Here is a 21,799-nt window from a genome sequence, read left to right as displayed (position 1 = left end):
AGATGTTTGCCCCCTTCCCCCAACTGTTCTTTCTGAAGTGCAGCTGATGCTGCAAGCAGCTTCCTCTCTCCCAAACAACCCTGCGAAAGCCGGTTTGCCCTCAGAGGCAGCCTGCACGGTCGCTGTGCCAAACCGGATCAAAACCCAGTCTTCAGCTCTGCTGTTCAGGGGCCACACAGCGATTAAGAGACTGATGCTGCAGAAAGGCATCTGAAAGAAGCAATCTCCCTGGGTAATTTACTCTTTACGGTGGATGAAGAACTGTTTGAGAAGCCAAGAGGAAGCAGCATAAGATCCACCTCTTTTCACATACAAATGAGCCTCACAGAGCCTAAATTATCCCTTTCATCCCTGCCGCAGGGCTGGGTCTCCACATCTGGCTTGGAGCACGCCTGGATGACAAGTAGCTATTATGAAAGACTCCCAGCCTTTGGAGACCTCTGATGCTTAACCTTGGGAGGTCAAAAGCTCTCATCTCAGATTTCCAAAGGGAGATCTCTTCTCGTGATGTCAAAAGGCGTTGGGTTTGTGGAGGGAGGGCAGGATAGCAAGGTGGGCACCTAAGAGGAGGAGTGATCCCTGTTCAGCTGTGCTAAAGAGCAAGCTCCTGCTTCTGGGGCAGGTGAAAATGCTGACTTGTGATCAGGGAGGGAAACACATGATGTGGATCTGCCCTGCTGGCCAGGCTGCCGTCCCTGTCCCCATGTGCAAAGCAGTGCGAGCTTCACTCGCACATCTCAGGCTGGACTCGGAGCTCAGGTTAGGTTTCCTTACGGAGACGCTGTGTGCCTGCGGTACAGCACCTCTCCCGGGGACTCTGGGTGATCACCTGGTCTTTTCTTCAAAGGGCTCAGACTGTCCTTATTCCTGCTTCCTGTTCCCATCACTAAAATCACTAAAACCAGCAAAGATCAGATCTGCAGTCTCTGTTTGCAAGTAAGTGGTGTTTGGTTTGGGGAAAGGTGAAGACGGAAATAGGTGCTCCTCATACACAGTCCAGCTAATTTCTTAAATCTGATGCAATTGGAGTATCAGGTAAGGAAATATAAACTTCCTCTGCTTTAGGAGGGGACACACACACACACACACACATACTCACACTGCCCCAGCTAGACCAGTCTTGACCTTATGCCCACTCAGCAGCTCACCAATGGATTTGAATTAAGACTCTGGATTTATAGTGTAATTAATGCCACTGGTTGTTACTATGAGTTCACAACTTGCACTGTCTCATGGGCAGGGCCCCAGGGAGGTGAGAGTGGACCCGTTTTTGGGGGGTGGCCAGGCTCTGGGATTGCCTCCTCTGGCCTGCCGAGCCTCACAGGTCCCAGCATTTCCACCACCCTACCTTCAGAAATCAAAAGGCACCCAACATTAACACCTACGAGCCATTGCAAGCAGAAGAGCCTGCGGACTTACGGAGGAAATATTCTGCTGTATCGGCTTCATAATCTGCATCCTCAGGGAAGTGATCGATTTGCTTACACAGACCTTTAAAATTCCCTAGGGACAAGAGAGAAAAAGAACAAATGAGAACACCAAAACCTGCCTCACAGGAACAGCTGCCCTCTGCATTGCCCTTTGTGCCCGCCCTGCCTTCCTCCCAGGCAGCACTCCTGCTCGTGTATGGATGCCCAGTAAATGCCCAAGTACTCTCCTCACACACGTATCTCCCTCTTATTTGCACAGGAACATGGGATTCACTGTCTGGATCCAGCCTGGCGCCCAACTAGCCCAGCACCCCTTGTTCAATGGTGGAGAGCACCAGAGGCTTTGGCCAGCAGGTACAACTCCTGCTGCAGATGGACAGGAGACCACTGCCCTCCTCTGAGGCAGGTGGGATGGGAAGAGGAGGCAGAGACTGGGTCACGCTGCGAAGCACGAGGGTCAGGGTCTCTTCCCTCAGCATCGACCGGCGTAACTGTGTGTGTTTGTGTTTCACCTGGCATGGCCTCGGTGGATCCCAGCAGTGCTATGTACGGCGGGGTGATCAGGTTTGGGTGGAAAAGTGTTCGTTTCTCTCAGCTGTGAATTTGTTGCCTATTCATTTCATGGGCAGGATACATCCTGTTGTTCTGGTGCGGTACAAGAAGAACAAAAGCTCTTAATCTACTTTCTCTGTATGACTGCTTGTTTTTGCATACCGTTATCAGGCCTCCTCTTGTGTCCTCTGGCAGACTAAGGCTACAAGAAGCTTGGTGCAAGCGTGTGTATGCAGCTCAGCAGCAAAACACCCTTTGCACTGGGGGAACAAAATCTTCTGCCATAAGTGAGGGAAGCTGGGCTGGTCACCCTCAGTTTTGTTAGGCTGGTTTACATACAGGACCTTCTGCTAGCTTTTTCACACACTCCATGACCAGCAAAGCCATCCCAGCAGGACACCAGCAACATCTTTTCAGTCTTTTGTCATCTGGGATGTCTACCAGGCTCTTACTTTCATCATTCATTTCTCTCTCCTCTTGAAATCAGGAATACCACTCTAGAGAGGTAATCCTCAAGCCACTTCATCATCATGACCACTAGTTGACTAGTATCTCAAAGGATCAGGTAGTTCATGCTTGTAGAGGGGTGACCATGTGGAAAGCAATTTCATTATAAGTCATGGGGTTCCCCCAAACTTTTTCTCCCACCTTCCCTTACATTTCCCTCTGGACTTCTGCACTGGCTGACCATTAACACAGAACTGATGGTCATAATCTGTTCAGAAAGGAGGAATGCAGTGTCCTCATGAGGTGCATGGATAGGCATGGTGATCACGTGCCCCCCCCCCCAGAGGTCAGCCACCAAAGTGGCTCAGGCTGACTGATCCCTCAGCAGAAGAGTTTGGAGCCCAAGTCTGGGGAGTGACAAATGCTGTGGCAACCTGGGAAGGCCATCTGCCACCCTGGCCCTGAGCCCAGCTGCTGGACCAGTTGGGTGTGCAGGGCGAGGGGACAATGAAGCCACCACACTTGTGGTTGTTGCCTCTGGGAAGGGTTGCTTGTGAGGAACCTAGAGCTCTTCCAGGCCAATGCTACCCAGGATGAGACCTGCAGGGGCCATGTCAGGTCCCTGAGTCATGTCTTGGAAGGTTTATTCCAGATTAATTCCAATGATCTTTCAGGTGTTTGTGAATAGCTGGAAGAAGGACCAAGCTCAAAGGATTCCCCCTGAGCTTCTTCTCGAGGCCAAGCCTTGCTGGAGCAAGGTTTGGAATGCTTTGGGAAGCAGTGCTGAGCAAATAGCTGAAGAAGGCAGGTAGGTGGGTTCCTCTAGGTCAGCCCCCAAGCTCAGCTCCTTCTGCGTCCAGCTGGCTTGTGTCTCATGCTTCTAAGATACCTGTCGCCTTTAAGTACTAATTCAAAGTGCTTCCATGAAGAGGCTAGAGACAACAGAGAGGAGTGTATGTACATGTAAGAGGTAAGAAATAGGAGAAGAAAGTAGGGACAAAGCCTCTCCATGTACCTCTGAAGTGTTATTCCCACACTGAAACTGTGGGTTATGAAAGGAGGTTATTAATCACGCATCCCCAATCCAGTTACCTTGTTCAAGAAGTGTCTGCTTCTCAGCCATGGCTCTTCTGGAAGGGAAGCTTCATAGCCAAGCAAATTTCCTTGCCACACTCCCACCCTGCTACTTCCCCACTTAAATACCTGTGAGGAAGGCAGATACAGCATGAAGGGGGTCCTTTCCCTTGCTTTGTCCCTGACTGCCTGGGGCCATCTGCCCATAACAGATGAGCTGCTCATCACCCTGGTCCTTTGGCTGCAGTCACTGCTGTACAGCACACGTGAACACTGCCGCTCTCCGAGGCACCAGGGAAGTCTCCAGCCTCAGATTTCAGCTCCTTGCCCAGAAGATCCTGAACATTGAGTGCCTCCTGCCAGATCGAGCTGGGAAAGCAGGCAGAGCCTGTGTGCACCTCCCAGGTGAGGCTCCAGGCGCACAGCCAGAGCCCCCCGGTTGGAATGAGCCAAGAAGGGAAGAGGCACTGCATCTGGAAACTCACTCTGTGCCATCCTTTCCCTGCTTCCTCTCTTCTCTCTCTCCCCACTCCATTTCTTGCTGTATTTGAGCCTGAATAATTCCTATCTGAAGAACCAAGCTGTTTGGGAAACACGCTGCATCTTGTGCAGGGTGTCTTTTATATGGACTTGTGTGGGATAACTAGTTAGAGGTTCAGACGCTTAGGCAGGGTGAGGGGACATGCAGGCTCTTTGAGAATCTGCTCCTGGTGCTGAGTGTCCAAAAGGCCTTGCTAATCTGGCTCATTGGGGTGCTTGGCCATTGGGGTGTCCAGCCTTGGCTTGCTTAAAATGCTGTGGCATTGAGGAGCTGCCCTTCACCGCAGGCTGATACGCTGCTCCAGGCTGATCCCCCTCCCTGGCTCAACTCTGCCGGGGTTTGTGAGGGCAGGGTGGGCAGCGCTGGTCCCACTTTAGCCCCTGCTTTGCCTGTGCTTAGCACAGAGCACCGTGACTCTGGATGCTGACTATTCGCCTGTGCTACCACACCGTCCCCTCCAATGCCTCCTAGCTCCTCTGGGCGATGGATGGGGAAAGGATGCAGAATTTAGGTCATTAATGTGCTAACTGGGAATAAGGAGAACAAGATTCAGGTTTTGCTCTGCCACAGGCATGCTGTTAAAACCACCTCTTCTCTCTGCCTTAGCGTCCCACCCTGTAAAATGGGGGTGACAGCATTCCTCTGCCTCGTGCTGTACAGAGAGGTGTTAAAGAGGGCATGGTGTGGGTGCACTGGTGCCAGCAGCTGTGCAAGCGCATGGAATAGGTGAGTGACGGATGGCGGCGGTTCAGAAACCCGCTCGGGGCTGGGAAGGCCTCGATGTCACTTCTTGCGCCAAGGTCACTGGGCAATTCTCTGACGGACATCTGTGGCCTGCTGAGATGGTGCAGCAGCCTCCCTGGCACCTGTGCTGGTGGAAGCGCCGCGGCCACATGCGGGGAGGGGGATGGAGCAGCTCAGCAGCGCTGCCGAGGTCTGACACAACAGCCTTTTCCCGTGCTGCACATGCGGTTTGCGGAGCCAGGGAGGGAAGAGCCATGTGCCACCCTATAGTTAATACTCCTGAATGCCTGAGCAAGAATAAATCATTATTTGGGAGAGCATGTAGGGCTCAGAGAGCCCCTCAAGGGAGTAAGGGCAATGTATCCTCTGTACTTGTGTCCCTTTGCCCTTCCCATTCTTCCCGACTTGAGCTGTTTCGTGCTGCGAACCCTGAAACAGGCAGGTGTTGAGCTCTCTTGCATGCCTCTCTGAGAAACTTAAGCCACGTGCTTCCACCTCCTCCCTGCAGCTCTCCCAGCACAGTTCGGGCTCTCCCCTCATCCTCTTTCTCATGCTCACCCACCAGATCTTCCTCCTTTTTCTCAGTCTCTCTCATTCATTGCAGCCACCTCCCTCTCCCTGGCATATCAGTGTAGGCATCCTTTGAGCAGCCTGCTTTGGGATGTGCCGGCTGCAAAGAAGGCAGGGAGAAGCTCTGACTTGTCTCAGGACAGTCAGTCAGACAGACAGAAAGGCTGGGGATGCCCAGGTCTGTGGAAAATCACAGCACAGCCCCCAAGTTCCCTGGGTATTACTGGGAGTCCTTAGACGAGATCCCCACCGTTCGCTTGTTGCCTGCCCAAGCTTTGGAAAATGCAGCCTGGAGGAGCTAGGACTGGTGCAACAAGCACCCCACCAGTGCCTAGATTGGGATGGAAGTTGCCCAGCTGGGGCGTTAAGAGCAGAGACGAGCTGCCATACTGCCAAGAGGAACTGAATGTCTAAGAAGCATGAAAATCAACATTAACTGCATGTTCATCCCTCAGAGAGACCTCTTCCAATGCAGCCGGGTCACTGCTTGGGTACATGCTGTCTGTCCAGGACAGCCGGCAGCCGTCTGCTCTGCTGCAGCGAGAGTCAGACCAAGTTACCCCTGATGAGAACCTGGCTTGATATTGTTGGTGATGTGGTTTATTTTTGTGCCGCTTTGTGCAGCCCTGTCTCTTTCAGAAGTCTCGCTTGCCTGCAGAGTGCAATCCATTGCAAAATAGTAAGTTCCAGAGAATGAAAAGCTACTCCCTTCCCATGGAGTAGGAACACTTTCAAATGGTCAAGACTGTACATCTGAAAAGTGGGAGCCAGAGGCAGAGGAAAAGACGTCCAAAAGGAGAGAAGCAGACAAAGAGGGACAAGAACAGAAAGACCTGTTTTCCCAGAATGATTTGTGATATTTCCATTTATGGAAAAAAGCAATTCACTGAAAGCTTTCCTTCAGTCTCACTCTCTAATTTAGCATAGGTTTTGGCATGATGGCTTCTAGAGAAATAAATAAAGGGGCCTGGATATAGCTGTTGTCTCTAAAAGCTCAGAAAGATGGCTTGGTGTTGGCCAAAGATTCAGTACCTCTGTCCGCCACACACTCCCTGTATCATTTTAGGCAAGTCACTTAACCCCCCTCTTCTTTCACTCGAAATGGGAATAGCAGTATTTCCCTGCCTCAGGGAAAAAGCCTGAGGATATTTATGTTAAAAACATGAAAGTGATCAGACACTGGATCATTTGGGCCACATAATTCTCCCCACCTTCCAGTTCAAACATAACATGCTCATTTTTGATATGACCTTCTCCCAGCTAAATGCAAAGGCTGTGCACACATGAAAGCTCTCCCAAATTCACACTTGTGATTCCTGCCTTAGAAGTAATCTTCATTGCAGATTAAACTAGTATTTGCTATCTACCCATGAAAGAGATGCGAGAAACAGCGCACGAAGGGCAGGTAGTCAGACACAAACATTTCCTTCTGCTCCAGGACCCTGTTTCTGAGAGGAATCCGTTTGGTACCAGGTGGTGAAGTGGGGCTCAGAGCCAGCCTCTGGGCTGGGAACACAAATTCCACAGCTACGTGGCAAACTGTTGGCATGTCTTTCTTACATGTATTGGCAAAGGGCTTCCAAACCAGGAGAGGAGGTCTGCTGTCCCTGTCAAAAAATGACACTAGTGACACTGAGTTGTTAATGCCCAACCTGACATGACTTCAAGAACAAAGGAGTGAGGTTTCATGAAGTGCCAAGGGAAGCACAGGAAAAGCTCTTTGAAGGCATTTTGATTGCTCTCCACCCTTCCAAGAACGAAGCACTCGAGAGCACTCATTGTTTTGGGGGATTTGGAGCTGATGAAGAGCACAGTGGCAGGGAGCACAGACAGTGCTCACGGGCATCTGCTTTTACCCACCTGTGCTGACATGCCCAAAAGGCTGGCTTTTCAAAAGTGCTCATTATCCCTCTCGGGGAATCTCTCCATAGATAGCACCTTAGAAAAATTAGGCCACCTTTTCACGTGCTTCAGTACACATTTAAAGGCCTTGGTAACAGGGTGCAGGGTTATACCAGCATATGTAGCCACTGTGCCAGAAGGGATGGTCATTTTGGGGCTTGAGCAGGTGCTGCTCTAGCAGCTCTGACCCTGCACAGCAGCAGAGGATGCCATGCCAGTGGCAATGCCTTTTGACTCGGGCAGGTAATTTTAAGACCAAAGAGTCCACATCTCTCCTTAGGGACAGAGGAACTTTCCACTACAAGGTGAAGCTCACTGGGGCAGCAAATGGGGTCTGTGGGGGTGAGTCTGCGACAATAGCAGAGATCCCATGGGAACAAAGGACCACCAGAAATCTCACCACCTTCCCGTCGAAAGGCAATGCACCTGCTTTGATGTAGTCTTCTCCAACATAAACATGCAGCAGTGCATATGATAAAAAAACCAAACAAAACCCTAGCAACATAACCAGTATGTTGCATACATAATTCTCTCCCTGGGGAGAGGATAAAAGAACAAACTGCATGTGACTGATATCAAGGCCCATCACTTAATGTGCCCCTGGAAATCATTCAGATATTGTGGTGAAGAAGCCTGTAAAAGAACTGATACAAAACAGAAATTGATCTTATAGTTATGAAAGAATATCCCCCCTGCCTACAAGGTAGAACCATTATACCAGCTCTCCTCACCTTATTATTAATAATCATGTTTATTACAGCTGTTGCCAAGGATCAGATGATAAAGGGAGTTTACTGCAGTAAGAATGGTACAAACACTGCCTTACAGACCATTGCTGCCTTGGTGAGCATGAAGGAAGGGGTATATCACACCACATTAGCAATCACCAAAGCTGCAGCAGTAAAATGACCTGACAATACCAGTTCTGGGGAGATGAGTTTAGTCAGGAGATGGTTAATAAATAGAAAAGAAATGCAGACATAAATGGGCAGGGGAGAAAAAAGTGGGAGAAGCCAGTATGGGGTAGCATTGAGGAGGAGATGACGAGGTGGAAGGAGAGAGGTAGAGTGAACGGCCACCGAGCACCGGGGAGAGAAATCCCATCTAAGCCAATACCAGGCTCCTGTTCTGCCTTTTTCAGGTCTTACTCCTTACTTGCTGTCTGCAGCCCTCCCTGACAGTCACCCCGAGAAGGAGAGGGGGGCTAATGACAGAAGAAGACACCACGTGCGCTGCTGGAGGCAGCTTGGGTCCCCCCCGTCGAGCCTCGGCGGTGTGGGAGCGCAGAAGAGCCCCATCGCGTCCCGGCGTTACCCGCATGGTCCCCCTGCAGCGCTCTGCCAGCCTGGCGCTGCAGCTGCGGCGGCGGACGGGGATCATGCTGCATTACGGCCGGACCCTGCGCCTGCTCTCAGCCTTGAGTCGCTTTGCATTTTTCCTTGGAGGCGGCAGCCTCCTCGTCTTCCCACCCCGCTCCGTAATGCTGCTGCGGGCTGCTAAGTAGCCGATAGACTCTGCCTCAGAGCTGGCTGTAGCTATTCCTTGTACGTGGGTGTAGATGCAGTGGTAGCAAAACCTATTATTAAGATTATATGAAGATTTCCATTTATAAACACCCTCTTTTTACAGGGTTGTACCTTTCAAAAATATCCTCACCGTGGCTTGAAATTTCCCATGCTTTGTCACAGGCAGAGAGTGAGAAAATTGGGCAAAGGCTCTTGAAGGCATTTTGGTGCAAACGCAAATCCAGCACGTTTGAGCTTTACAAGCTCATTGCGGGTGGCTGGTTTTCAGGGACTGCGATAGACATCTGTCCAAGTTACAAATGAAAAACCTCGACACAATAATAATAAAGATCACTCAAAAAATCCTTTTTGCATACATCCAGTGCAAACATCTCCCCTGGTAAACAACTGCCTCTATTTTCTAGAGTTTGCCAGAATCATACCTGAGCTGAATTTCTTCTGGAAATAGTACTAAACACAAGAATGTATTAGGCTCATCTAAATCATCTAAAGCTGTGAATAACTTTGCTCATCCTAATGTTGTATTTCTCGCATTTCCCTTCTGTGCTGGCATTCTGGAGTTGAAAATAATTTTATATATATAACAAATGCATGTTATGATTTCATATATATGTCAATGAAATAATTTGTGTTTTCTAACTGATATTTTCCTGTGTGATTCAGTGAATGTGTAAAGCATTGACAATATCTCTGATTCCTCAGCAGAGAGGCTAGAAACTATTTCTACAGCTGTTAGAGTGACTAGTGTCACTCTAGGTAGGAAAAACATGAACTTTCTAGTGTATGAGCCCTGTTGCAGAGTTTTCAAGGTGTATCAGCTGAGTCGGTAAAAGCTATTGCCTTTGCCTTGCAAGAAGAGGTAGGGCTGGTCTTTAAATGAGCTGGGAACCAGAAAAAGAATTGAGAAAAGGGTTTGTAAATAGTCGTGCTCAGATGTTGTAGCATGATGTTCGGTTTTAAACTCCGGGAGCACAACTTAAATGCTGGAGCTGCTGGGGTGGAGGATAGAAAAGTGAAGGCAGAAGTTGGTCAGGAAATGGAGAGAAGTCCAAGCAAAACAGAAAGGACAAGTGAAAGAAATCAAGATATTACAGAGGATTTAAAAAAAAAATCTGGCAATTTGTAGCAAGAACATTTGTGTGTGTGTGTAACGAGTCAAATGTGACACTACAACTGTGAGCCGAGTGACAGGAAGGGTGATGCAATTATCTGCAGTGAGAGAGGAATGATGTGCGTAAGGTGTGGGAGGAGAGGAGATGCTCCATAGCTACCACAGGCAATCCCAATCCATGGCTGCACATCCAGATGCCAGAAGAAGGGAGATGCTAATGTAAGCCTGGAGGGAAAGGGGTAGATGGGATGAAGGGAGTATTTAAGAGCTGTTGCTTCTCTTTTTTTTTTTTTTTTTTTTTTTTTCCCTATCGTGGCAACAATATTGTAACTAGGACAGGTTTTGCATAGAGGGTTACAGCATCAAACTCTCAGAAATCAGAGCATGTAAATAACATCCTAGCCAGATGAGGACATAAGGACTGAACCATCTCAAACTTGAACTCAAAGACCCAGAGCTCAGGTGGGTTAGTCTCTCCCCAGAAGTATGCAGAGGAGATCCATGGGCCAGAAAATTTATAATTCAGCTCATCCTTTCAGGTTGCATTTTTCTCCTCAGATATAACTGTGTTGCTGATCTGTGAGCATGCATCAGAAGACAGAGCCAGGTTCACCTTGTACAGTAGGTCATGTTTTGGGTCACTGGTGAGACTATAACTCAGTGATTGGAAGTTACTGTGCACAGGCACAGATTTACCAGGCAAGAAAAGAGTGAAAAACAGCCCTTCTTACACTGTGAAAAGCGGCCTCCGCAGCCTGGGACGCATCCACAAGCTGTACAGTGCCTTGGTTCAGATGCAGGCTGAGCACCTACCCCAGTGGAAACTTGGGCTTGGTTATTCCCAAACACCAAATCTTAAATCTTGCACTTGTAATGCTGTGTTCGCAAGGCTTTTTGAATGCAATTTCCTTAGTCATTTTTAAATTACAGAGGAGGAGAAAAGGCAATTCAAATCTTTCATCTCCAACTCCACACTGCATTTGTCTCTGACATATCCAGCCGGATCTATAGGGAGATGCTGTCCTCAGTTAAACTGGTGTAAATCTAGTGTGACTCTGAGCTGCTTCTTCAGCAGATATGGTCACAACCAAGAGAGGAATTAGGCTTGCAGCTGGTAATTAGCCTATGAAGTATGTGGCGTGCTTTAGGGTCCTTCAGGATGCAAAGTGCTATATAAAAATTATTATTAGTTATTAATAATAAAAATACCCAAGAACCCCAGGGAAATAATCCAAAGAATGGAGCAAGTCAATGACAGAGGCAGCTTTCAATCCATCCTCCCTCTTCTGTACCACTTAAGCTCTCCTCCCTCTTCCCCTCCCAGGCTCAGACACATGGAGGAAGGGAGAGACCCCCATCTCATGTGTTTAGCAATTTGGCAGTCTCAGCAAGTCTCCTGTGTTCTCCCACACAACATCATCAGCCTGCAGTAGGAATTGTCAAATCTGTAACAGAGTTGACAGCCAGCAGTAAAAATTTCAGGGAATAGCAGGGCGTGGGAATTCCTCAGCTTGCTTCCCATGGGAAAACTGCAACCCTGCCCTGGTGGTCCTCAGGGCCTTTCATCTCATTGCCCTCCCTGCCCCTGGGAAAAGGACTGGGCAGGTAGGCACCACTTGCTTTCTTTAATGATCTCTGGGTGAGAACTGAGGATCCAGCCACGGTCTCCTGAGCTAGGGTGAGCAGCTCCACTGAGGATGCACAACCTGTTTTGGCTATTCCAGCCCAGCAGATGAGTTTGAAGTTTATTTTAGGTGAGGAAATAGAACAAGGGAAGGTCTGGGTTTTCTCTAGCACTTTTTATACCCCAGGGAACCCAAAGCCCTTCATGCAACACTGAGAAAGATCCCCCAGCGTGGTGGCTCCGCAGACAAGCATGGCAGCCATTACACGCTCACTGAGCTCACACACGCTTGCCCTCAGAGAGTGAGGCGGCTTTACCCAGGCAGGGACTACTGGTTATCCCTTACTCCATTCAGAAAGCATGCTGGGATTTTTGCTGTCCCTTTAGGCAGCCCACCAGAGATGGCCATGAGGGAACTCAGCATAGGATTTCCTTGGCAGAAAGCCCTGCTGACTGCAACGCTTTAGGTTGAGCTGCAACATGCAGGGCCATGCACTCATGGAGCTTTTCTGCCCTGTGCCCTTTATGCCCTGAAATGCTCCACCTACAGTCAGAAAATTAAACCCCTGAGGAAGGGGTCAGGACTTTCTAATTTTGCAATTTCCTCTAGCAGTCGCTACGTCTCACCCTCCAGCACTAGTGTTTCAGGAGAAGCCCAACCTGGAGCAGCTCCCCAGTCGGGCCAGGGCTACCCAGTGCTGTGCTCTGGGGAGCACCCTGGGAGGAGAGGAATGTGAGTGTGCCGAACCTCTTTAGGATGCTCACCCCCAGTGAATCCCCTCCTTACCTGGACCTCACTCACAAAACGATCCAAAGCCTCCCAAATGCTCCTAAAAGCAATAAAGAATAAGAAACTGGAGGGAAGACGGGGCAGGAAGAGTGCAGGGCTGACCTGATGCACAGCAAGCCCCTTCCTACAGACACCTGGGGAGGAAGCCACTGGTGTCCCCACCTATCCCAGAAAGGGGAGCTCCCTGCCCTGGCAATGCCCCCAGGGTGGGAACAGCCTCCATTGCAGCCCCTTCCTAATCAGCCTGAACACTGAATCCAAACGTGGCTTAATATTGTTTCTTGCATTTCCCAGCTGGGAATTTGGCATTTGAAGAGTTGTGTAGGTTGCGTGTATGGGTCCCAAACAATTTTAGGCTCCTACTTCCCTGGGATTATTTTGGTGCAATTGCTGGCAGGGCAAATATCCGGAGTAACAACCAGACTGGTCTGTGAAAGCTGTAGGAAAGCAGTGCTCTCTGTGCTAAAAGAGCCAGGACACAGAGTCTTCTTGTTACACACGAAACAAACATCATGCTTATTTTTGACTTGGGTCGCTGGAGTTCAGAAAGTGTTGGTAAACACAGCCTATATCCCACAGGGCCGAACAGGGTAGCTAGCCTGTGTGAGTCTGATCAAATTGCATTAGCACAGCTATGCTGTGACTCTCAATGTCTCCAGATGAGCTGCTGCTGTTCCAACTTGCTGCTTTACTCATAATCCACATCAAACATTGGGTGTTAAAGTAGATATTGCACAGATTTGATTTTAGGTCCCCTTTTATGCAGCTGAGCAAAAAGCAAATGCCAAGCCTTGTGAGCAGTGTTAGCTTTTGAAGGCTGCTATTAGAACATTAATAATTTTATTATTGTTATTTCCTCTGGGTTGCAGGTACCCCAGTGATTTACAAGGAAACAAAGTGACTTGGCCCTCTCCTGAAGCACTTACAACAAAAGTTAGACTTAAGCACAGCACTGGGCTTATTTAACAAGCAAACAGTGCCAGCAGGGTGTTCGGAAGAGGGAGGTTTATAGCAGCACTGGGTCATGAGACATTTACGGTTGTGTGCACGTGTGTATCCTGTTAGCTTATGCTGGCTTTTAAAAAGAAAACTGTGGAGGGGAAAAGTGTGCTGGATTTAGGGACGATGCCTGCAAGAAAGGTGAGCGGAGGTCAGCAATGGAAGGACGATTTGGAAAGGGGAGGTTGAAGGGGAAGCTGTGAAGGAGGAGTGTGAAACTACCTGTGACACAGCCAGAGAAGGCATACAGGGGAGCAGGTACTGCTGCTCAGTCATAATAACCCCTTTGAAGCTTGACTGCAAGCCGTGCTGCTGCACCAATATTTTTTCATCCATTGAGCACGCTAATTTATTACAGAGGAGTCTGTAGGTGTGAGCTATGTGCTAGGGCTAATCTCTGAAGCGTTTTCAGCTACTCTACACATAACATTACTCTTGCGTCCTGGGGAGGAGGCTATTCATAATGGGATAAAATTTACTCACAATACTAGACTAGGGAATATTACATCTAATGTGATCTGGTCCAGTCACACTCAGTTAGAAACCTGAAAGGCCATTCCAGTGTTTTGAATCATGTCCAAGCCAGGTACCAAGCCACCTTCTGTGGCCAGAATTGTATTATCTGGAGACATGCCCATCAGAGCTTCTTACACCAAACCATACCCCCCCACCTACCCCACATGTGGAGTAATGTAGGTCTCAGAACTGAAGCTTCCCTGCTTTAAAGTTTGTAAAACAAGAACTTGTCTCCTAAAGACTGCCAAAGCCCAAACTTCCAGATTTACCCACTTTTCCTTGGAAAAAATAACCAGTTCTCCACTGGAATCACTGGTCTGAAATTCCAGCCCCTTCCTCTGTTTCTAATTTACTGCTATAGCTACAGCAGTCTGTGAAGCAAAACAAATGTTGTGCTGCACCTTAGATCTTAATCTCATTATCTTACTTTCAAACTGGAGTTGCCAGTTAGGAAATGTGCCAAGATCAAAGAAAGGCAGCATTTCAGTCTCGCTGTGTGTTTGCCTCTCCGTGAGTAAATCCTTTTTTTTTTGCTCATGCTACAGCCACTGCTGAAAGTTTTTCTCTCCCGAAGTTGGTCAGAGTTTTTCGATGAAAATTTCTCGGAGGGTTACAGACACTTGGACCTGATCACCTGAATCCCAGGTGGATAAGGTGAACAGCTGAACTATTGGCTTACTGACAATTTCAGTGCATCTAACTCATGGGTTTGGTCTTAAAAAAAGCCTTTGACAATCATCTTTGTCCCACCCCAGTGTAGAACAGGAAGCTTTATAATTTCAGGGTTTTGTGGGAAGGGAAAATAATTCTCCATGTTTTTGCAGCCTGGTCTCTGCATCTATGTGACTTCATGTCAGCTACCATGCACCTTACTTAGCATATGTTTGCAACTTCTCTTTGGGTCCTGCTGGGACAGCTGTGGATGCTGAAGGCACAGCTGGCCAGCTGTTCCTTGGGGACCGCTTGTCCACTTAACTCTGCCCACAGTTGCCACATCTCAGACTATCAATCTGTTTCTTCAAAGCTGACCTCTGAGATACGCTGTGCACTAAGACCTTGTCCTCTTGGCCCTCTTGATCAGCACAGCCTTGGAAGGCTGTGGCCTTGGTTTTGCCAAGCCAACATTAGAGTCATGTCAACCTCAAACATGAAATTCTGTCTATGCATTAGTCTCTGATCCAAACTGTCTCTCCTGGAGCTGCTTTTAGTGAACACCAAAATGAGTTTTGGCCAAGCTAGAACAAAAAGCAAGCGGGTTTTCCTCTCGCTTCCCCTGTGACCTGACATAACACATGCATTGTGTAAATGCCTCTTCAGGGTTGCCCTCCATTCCTACTGAAGGGCTCCTTTTTTCCTGTAGTGCACTTGACGGTGTGCTGCAGAGCAGAGGCAGTTAATACATCAGAGCAAGAATGAATGACTTTGCCTAACCACCAGGATCCTGTAACAACCCCGGCACTCGGAGATTCCCCTGCGGGGGGGAGAAGAGAGAGGATTTCTTGACTAGCTGGAAGCCCTGAGTACAGGATACCTGTGGAGACTGGCAGGGAAAGCGAGCGAGCTGGGACTGGATGCCTTCCAAGCATCAGAGCAAAACTGAGTCTCTCAGTGGAGGATGCTAAATTCTGACAACGGGAAAGAAACAGATAGACAAAGGGTGAGTGGGAGGGGAAAGCCTTTCCCTGCTAATGCTGTCTGCTCGTAGCGTTAAGCATTATTATGTATTTCCACATACCATCATGTGTACACAGCATTTTACTGGCAGCTAAAAAGGCAGAATTTTGCCCCCAGGATTTCACAGTACAAAGACCCCAGCCTTTGGGGCACTGGCAAGTGAGGATGCTCGGCTCTTCAGAAGAGGCTCTCGGCAGCCTTTAGGCAGGAACTACGAGGCCTGGATCCTGCCTCTGGTGAGGTCAGCGGGAAAAGAGTGGGGACAAGATTAGGTCTGAGATGTGCAGGCTGAAATGAGGGAAGGAAGTGCCTGAGAAAGGTCACAAGCTGAGCTATGGCATGTTCATGCCCTGTTTGCTCCTGGCTTTGGCTGGGTATCTCTGAATCATTCCTCATTCTCAAGACGTAATATAGTAAACAAAGTTAATAGTCTGAAGGGGCAAAGCTTGCCAAGGGCACAGGAGAAGTGGAAGTCGTTAACACAGAAAGACTAGCTGCAGTAAATGAGTCCTGAGGGCAGGCACGAGGGAGGTGGGTAAAATTGTGCAGTGAAAGGAGGGGAGAGGGCAGCAGGAGAGAAGGAGCAGAGTCATTGCTGCAGGGAGATGGAGGGGGGCTGGGGAGGGGGAGATGTGCTGAGTCAGCACCGAGTAGGGTGGGAGAGGTGGGAGAGGGGCAAGCTCTGACAGAGCCACGTGAGGCCTTGAAGATAAAATGAGGAACTGAACTTTGATGTTCAGAAGGAGACTGGAAGTCGGCACGGGGATTCGAGAAGAGAGAGTGACACAAGTGGAACAGCAGGTAAGGAAAAGATAACGTAGCTGCTGCACACTGGGTGTTTTAATGTGAGTATTAAGCCTCCCCTATAGTCCTGCTGGGCCTCGCCAGCTCTGAGAATTGAGTGGGTTTGCGCTTTCGTGATCTGGTCTAAAAAGCTTGGTAAAGCTTTTGCCTGATCAATCAGCCACACGTCAGGAGTGTTAATTTGTGAGGGGAGGCGGTCGCGGGGAAAGGGCTGTCTACGAGCAGTGGGATGGGTGCCGTCGCAGCAGCACAACAACAAGAGACGGAGGGGCGGAGGATCTCCCATCCCGGCCCACACGTTGCAGGGTGCGGAGCATTTCTACAGAGGGGAAAGCAGTGGGATCGCCTCCAACCTCAGGACCTCCCTGAAAGGTGGCCAAGGGGATAATCCCAGCAGTAGAGCATTTCGCACACTCTGCAGGTTCCCAAGGAGATCGGTACCGCTGTCTCTGTTGTTCACTGCAGTTTCCCTAGATCATGTCCTACCAAGGGTAGTTCCTGCAGGACAGAACTGCCAGCATGAGCAAGAAACATTCCTGTTTCTGTGGCTCCTCCTGGGAGAACCCCCACCTCTTATCTCTGAAACTCTGAGTAGATCCTGTGTCTTTTTTTTTTTAAACAGCTCATCTCTCCTTTAACTCCTGAAGCAATTTTCTGCATGTGAATTTCTTCTATTTTCTTACCTTCCATGATCTTTCAGACTTCTTACAGTCTTTGCTTTATTACTCCAACTGTGGTGACTCTTTCTTCATGCTGCCCCTTCCTCTTTCTTCTCCTTCTTTCCCAACTATTGGCATGCAGCTTCTCACCTTCAGCTTCCCAGTCTCTGGGACTCCGTCCTAATGAGCCCAACTTTTCCCTCCCTACCCAGTGCTGCCTTGCTTAATTTGCACCAATCCCTGTTGTGTCTTCATCTCAGGATTACACTAAACCTTTGATTCCCTTCAAGCATTCTCCCCACATGCTTTTTAGTGCTCATCTGCAGTTTGGCTCCCTCCTTTCCTCTCTCAGTGCATTATGGCAATACCTGCAGTGCTGTGTTAATCTCCATTTCTGTCCAACACCGTCTGCATTAAAAACCAAAACCAAAACCAAAACCAAAACCAAAACCAAAACCAAAACCAAAACCAAAACCAAACAAAATCCATCACTTCAAGATCTTCTTCAGGATACTTTGTCCAGTCTCTTGATTTTCAGTCTTTGGGTTATACTTTCAGAAACAACAGTATGAATCCCTCCTCCATATCCAGCAGGAGACTTAGGGCAGTTTATTATGGATAGCCTTGTTCCTATTCCTTCTTTGTTTCTCAAGCTGCTATTAGCCCTTCCTCCGTTTCTCCAACACCAGTATTATTCCCAGCACACCCATGTTGTTCTCACCTTCTAGCCCTTTTCCAGACAAGTACAATATACTTTTTTCATCTTTCAATCACAGATTGCCCTGATTTATCTCACTTAGACTTAACACCCCCCTTTCCTGAGCCTTTCTCATGCCTCTCCTCCTACTCTCTTTGCAGCCCTGGAAACACCTGACATAATTCAGTCGCTCAAGAAAACAACTACTTCTCTTGACCCTGGTACCTCTCATCATTTAGGCCTATGTCCTTACTCCAGCTTTTTACTTTACTCCTGTTTCCAGTAATTCCTTAGCTTCTGGTACTCTGCTCAGCTCTTTGAAAATAAGCCATTATCTGCCGTGTCCTCAGGCTCCTCCATCGACACCGCTGTTCCATTTAACAAGCACCCAGAGCCTCCTTATTCTTCATAGAGCGCTTAAGAGAGTCACTCCCTCTTATCTCTCCTACATGACTGTCCTTGTCCAGTTTCGCTGTAGGTTCATGCAGACTGTAGTGCAGAAATCTAATGATCTCCTTTCTGCTAATGATGCCTGGTCCCATTTCTTTTTTACCTCATGGCAGCCTTGTGAAATGGTTGCCCACTCCATCCATCTCGGGGTATTCATTGCAATGAAGATACTCTGGTTTCTTAGCAACTGCTCAACTTTCAAGCAGTTCTTCGGACAGGGATGCCTCTTCTGTGTTGGGATCCCTTCTCTGGGGATAAATGATCCTTTAAATCTTTTTCTAATAAAAATTATAATCATACTTAACATTCATACTGCTTTTCATCTGTAGAGCTCAAAGTGTTTTGCAAAATCAGTAAGCATAGCTTTCTCCATTGTAGAGAAGGAAAAGCTGAGTCACGGAGATATTAGGGCCAATATTTTCATGTGTTCATTTTATGCATCTTCATTTCTGGGAACCCAGTCTGAAATAACTTAACCTAATTGCTTTGCTGTAGGACTTGAAAGGGAGCAGTAGGTCTTCAGCATCTTTGAACAATAAAGAATAGAACAGTAGGTACAATATATCTCAGATGAAGCACTGAGAAATGAGTACCTATGGAAATGTAGTTGTATACCATCTGATCAAGACCACACAAAGCTCAGTTACTTCTGGCATCAGAGCCAGAGACCACCATTCATGAGTATACTGCTGCTTCAGGGTCTTCTTTCTGCCTTAAGTGGCGGAGAGGTGTGATGGTGCACAGCATCAGGGTATTTTAGAAGTTTCAGAATAAATCTTCAGTTCATACTGTGACATATCCATACCTCCTCAGTTGTTTTTTTCTGTGATGAAGGGAGAAAACAACCCTGCCGTTGAAGGACTAGTGATCTAGCAGCTAGGCTTAATATTAAAATAGTAGAAACTGGTTCAAGATTCTTCTCACCCAGCAAAGACTTCACCCTGCATTTCCTGTATTCTAGATGAGTTAATTAATTATTTGGCTCTTCTGATTGCCTCTTCTCTTTCTCTCCTTCTGACTAGTGAACCCATCTCAGATCTAAGCAGCCTTTGCCACTGAGACTAAAAGTATGTTCCTGCAGAGTGTCAGCGTCTACAAACTGACATTCACAGACAAAAACCATGTTTCAGTAAAAAATTCCTGTGAGCTCTACCAGCCACTTTAATGTCGATAGTACTCAAATACATGTAACTTTTATAGCTGCACTGGCTCTTCCCTGCTTACCTCCAGCCTCTCTTGCCTAAGAAAGTTTCTGGGTTTGTATCAGCTTTTCTTAGTTAAGTCGCTCACAGGTTGAATAGTTCCTCTTAATCTAAAATGCTTCAAATCATCCATATTTCTCTCCTGTCCCTTTTTGAAACCCATTCTGCATATGCTAGGCATAACCCGGGAATTTTTGTGAATTTTTAACTCATCTTCTCTATCTAGGTACATCACAACAGCAAATCTGCCAGTCATAATGCCTATAGTATGGTCTGACCTCGGAAATGTTCTTATTCAGGGCTTTTCCAAATCTGTGTGTACAACTAAACCAACTGGTATTACATCTTTGCCTTTTCATCTCAAACTCTTGGTTTCCCATTTGTTTTGAGGCAAATTTTCAAATTCCTCTCCTTTATTTTCCAAGCTGATTTGCTCCAGCCTGTGCCATTGCTCAGATTTCTCTGCTAGCACCAGCTTCCTCAGTGTCCCATAGCTCCAGCTGTTGACCTACCATTTTCCAATACTACTTCCTTGGCCTAGACTAATGTTTCTGTCTCTCTGCTTTTTGGACTCTCTCTTTTCTCTCTGTCTTGATTTCAATCGATCTCAGATTTATTTTCAATTGTTTTTTAAAACTTTAGTCTTGTATTTTTCCACTGTGAACCCAGGCCAGCCTGTGTTCTTCTAGCACACGGTACAAGTGTTACAAAAGATGGGGTTGAAAAGCAATGTAAAAGTACAATTCCATGCATGATCAACAGAAAGCCCTTCTCTCTTTTGAATAGCCTGGGAGATATCCACTCCCTCAAAACTATAAAACCCCACTCCCATCTGTTTTCAAATAATTCTTGGATGAAAAAAATAATTTCCCTTAATTTGTTTGTTGATTGACATTTTTTGACAACACAAGGGCAATTCAACCTCTGATTTGTTTGCTAATCCATTTCTGCCAGCATTGCTTTAAGTACATGAGATGTGAAATTCTGTTCTTTTCTGACTGGACACGTATACTAAATGACTTTTATCCTATGCCATCAATGGGAAATGGAAAATGTTTTCATTTCCATTGCCGGTTCCCTCCCGCCCCCCAAATGAAGAACATATCAGAAATACACCCAGAAAAACAGATACTTTTGCAGGTCTTGTCATTGTGTATAAATTCTAAGTTTCCCTCAGACAAAAATTTCCAGTAACAATTTGGTAGTGGCTTTAACTCATTAATAGTAGTGTCTCATCAGAGTGCATACTTTTTGATTATAGATTCAACATTTGCTTTTTATAAACATGTTCACTTAAATGTTGCTGTTTGAGTGAAAATGCATGCCAGTAAATATGTTGCTGGAACAGTCACAGAAGGCAGACAAATGGAGTGGGAACACAATTGAAGCAAATTTGTTTACAGTAAACTGAATGATCATGCACAAATATTTTATGTGATATTTACTAAAATCTATCTCCTTGCCCATCTGATAACCACCACATAATTTTTGCAAAGTAAGATACAACAACCTGAACAGGCCCATCTGAGTGTTAACCTGTCCCTTCAAACAGTAGGAGTTAACTAGCAGTGGGAGATGTAGCATGCTGAGTTTTCATTAGAAGGGTAGTCTTAGAGGTTAGTCTAAAATTCAGGTCACATACACTTTTCACTCCAAATGCACGTATATGCTCAGTCCCAGTTTGACTGCAACTGCGGAATCCTTCCTTGATGAAATAAGCCATTTAACAAAGAAAATGTGACTGGAGAATCAATACTTAAGGATAATGATAGGTAGAGAGTATGAATTGCTACCTTCTCCTGGTAGAAATATATCAACTTTCTCACTTACTGGTCTGTCCAGCTATGTTTCTTTTCTTGGCTGCTCCAGGAACACTACTGTTGTAGTACAGGGAAGTCTTACAGGTGCTATTAGGAGCACCACATCACTATCCTGTTTATTGGGCAGCAAGGGACAAGTGCGGGGGAGTCCAGCGGTAGTTAAGATAGTTTAAGTTGTGTGAGTCATGTGCTGGCAGGACAGAGAAAATGACACATTACAGCAGCTCGCACTGCCTCCAATTCACTCAGCTCAAGCTGTGAATGCAGCCAAATGTATACGATTTGCTGGCATTTTTATTAGTTATAAACTTCCATCTTCCTCATCCAAGCCAGTGAAACCGCTCTTGTAGCTCGCTGGATGAAAGGCCTTTGTTCCTGAGTGGAGAAGTCCTGAAATTAAATCCCAGATGTTGTGTGCAGTGAAATGGCTGCAGTGCAAAGTAATGGCTGGAGGTAAATAAAGTTGGTATTGGAAACTCTATATTGCAAACATCTGATGAACTGTTTAAAAGAGTGATGACAGAGATGACAGTGTCACCACATCTAGCTCTGGATCAATCATGCTACCACACGCCATTACATACCTAACATATAGGTTATAAGACAGCTATAAAACTGATGAGCAGTCCTGGGAATCACACGTGCGCGCACACACACACACATTTCA

At 47.1% G+C, this 21,799-nt stretch overlaps 1 protein-coding gene across 1 annotated transcript in view; it reads right to left on the bottom strand.

The window, feature by feature from the left end:
* The window catches only part of CACNG2 (calcium voltage-gated channel auxiliary subunit gamma 2), a 51,503-nt gene that overhangs the window by 3,600 nt on the left and 26,104 nt on the right, over positions 1–21,799 (bottom strand). Inside the window, exon 2 of the mRNA XM_075723213.1 lies at positions 1,420–1,503. Within this exon, the coding sequence (XP_075579328.1) occupies positions 1,420–1,503 (84 nt within the window). The remainder of the gene's footprint in view (positions 1–1,419; positions 1,504–21,799) is intronic.

The sequence above is a fragment of the Pelecanus crispus genome, chromosome 1 (genome assembly GCF_030463565.1).
Source record: "Pelecanus crispus isolate bPelCri1 chromosome 1, bPelCri1.pri, whole genome shotgun sequence".
Lineage (NCBI taxonomy): Eukaryota > Metazoa > Chordata > Aves > Pelecaniformes > Pelecanidae > Pelecanus > Pelecanus crispus.
The sequence above is the reverse complement of the archived record's forward strand: the minus strand, read 5'-3'. Positions and strand labels throughout refer to the sequence as shown.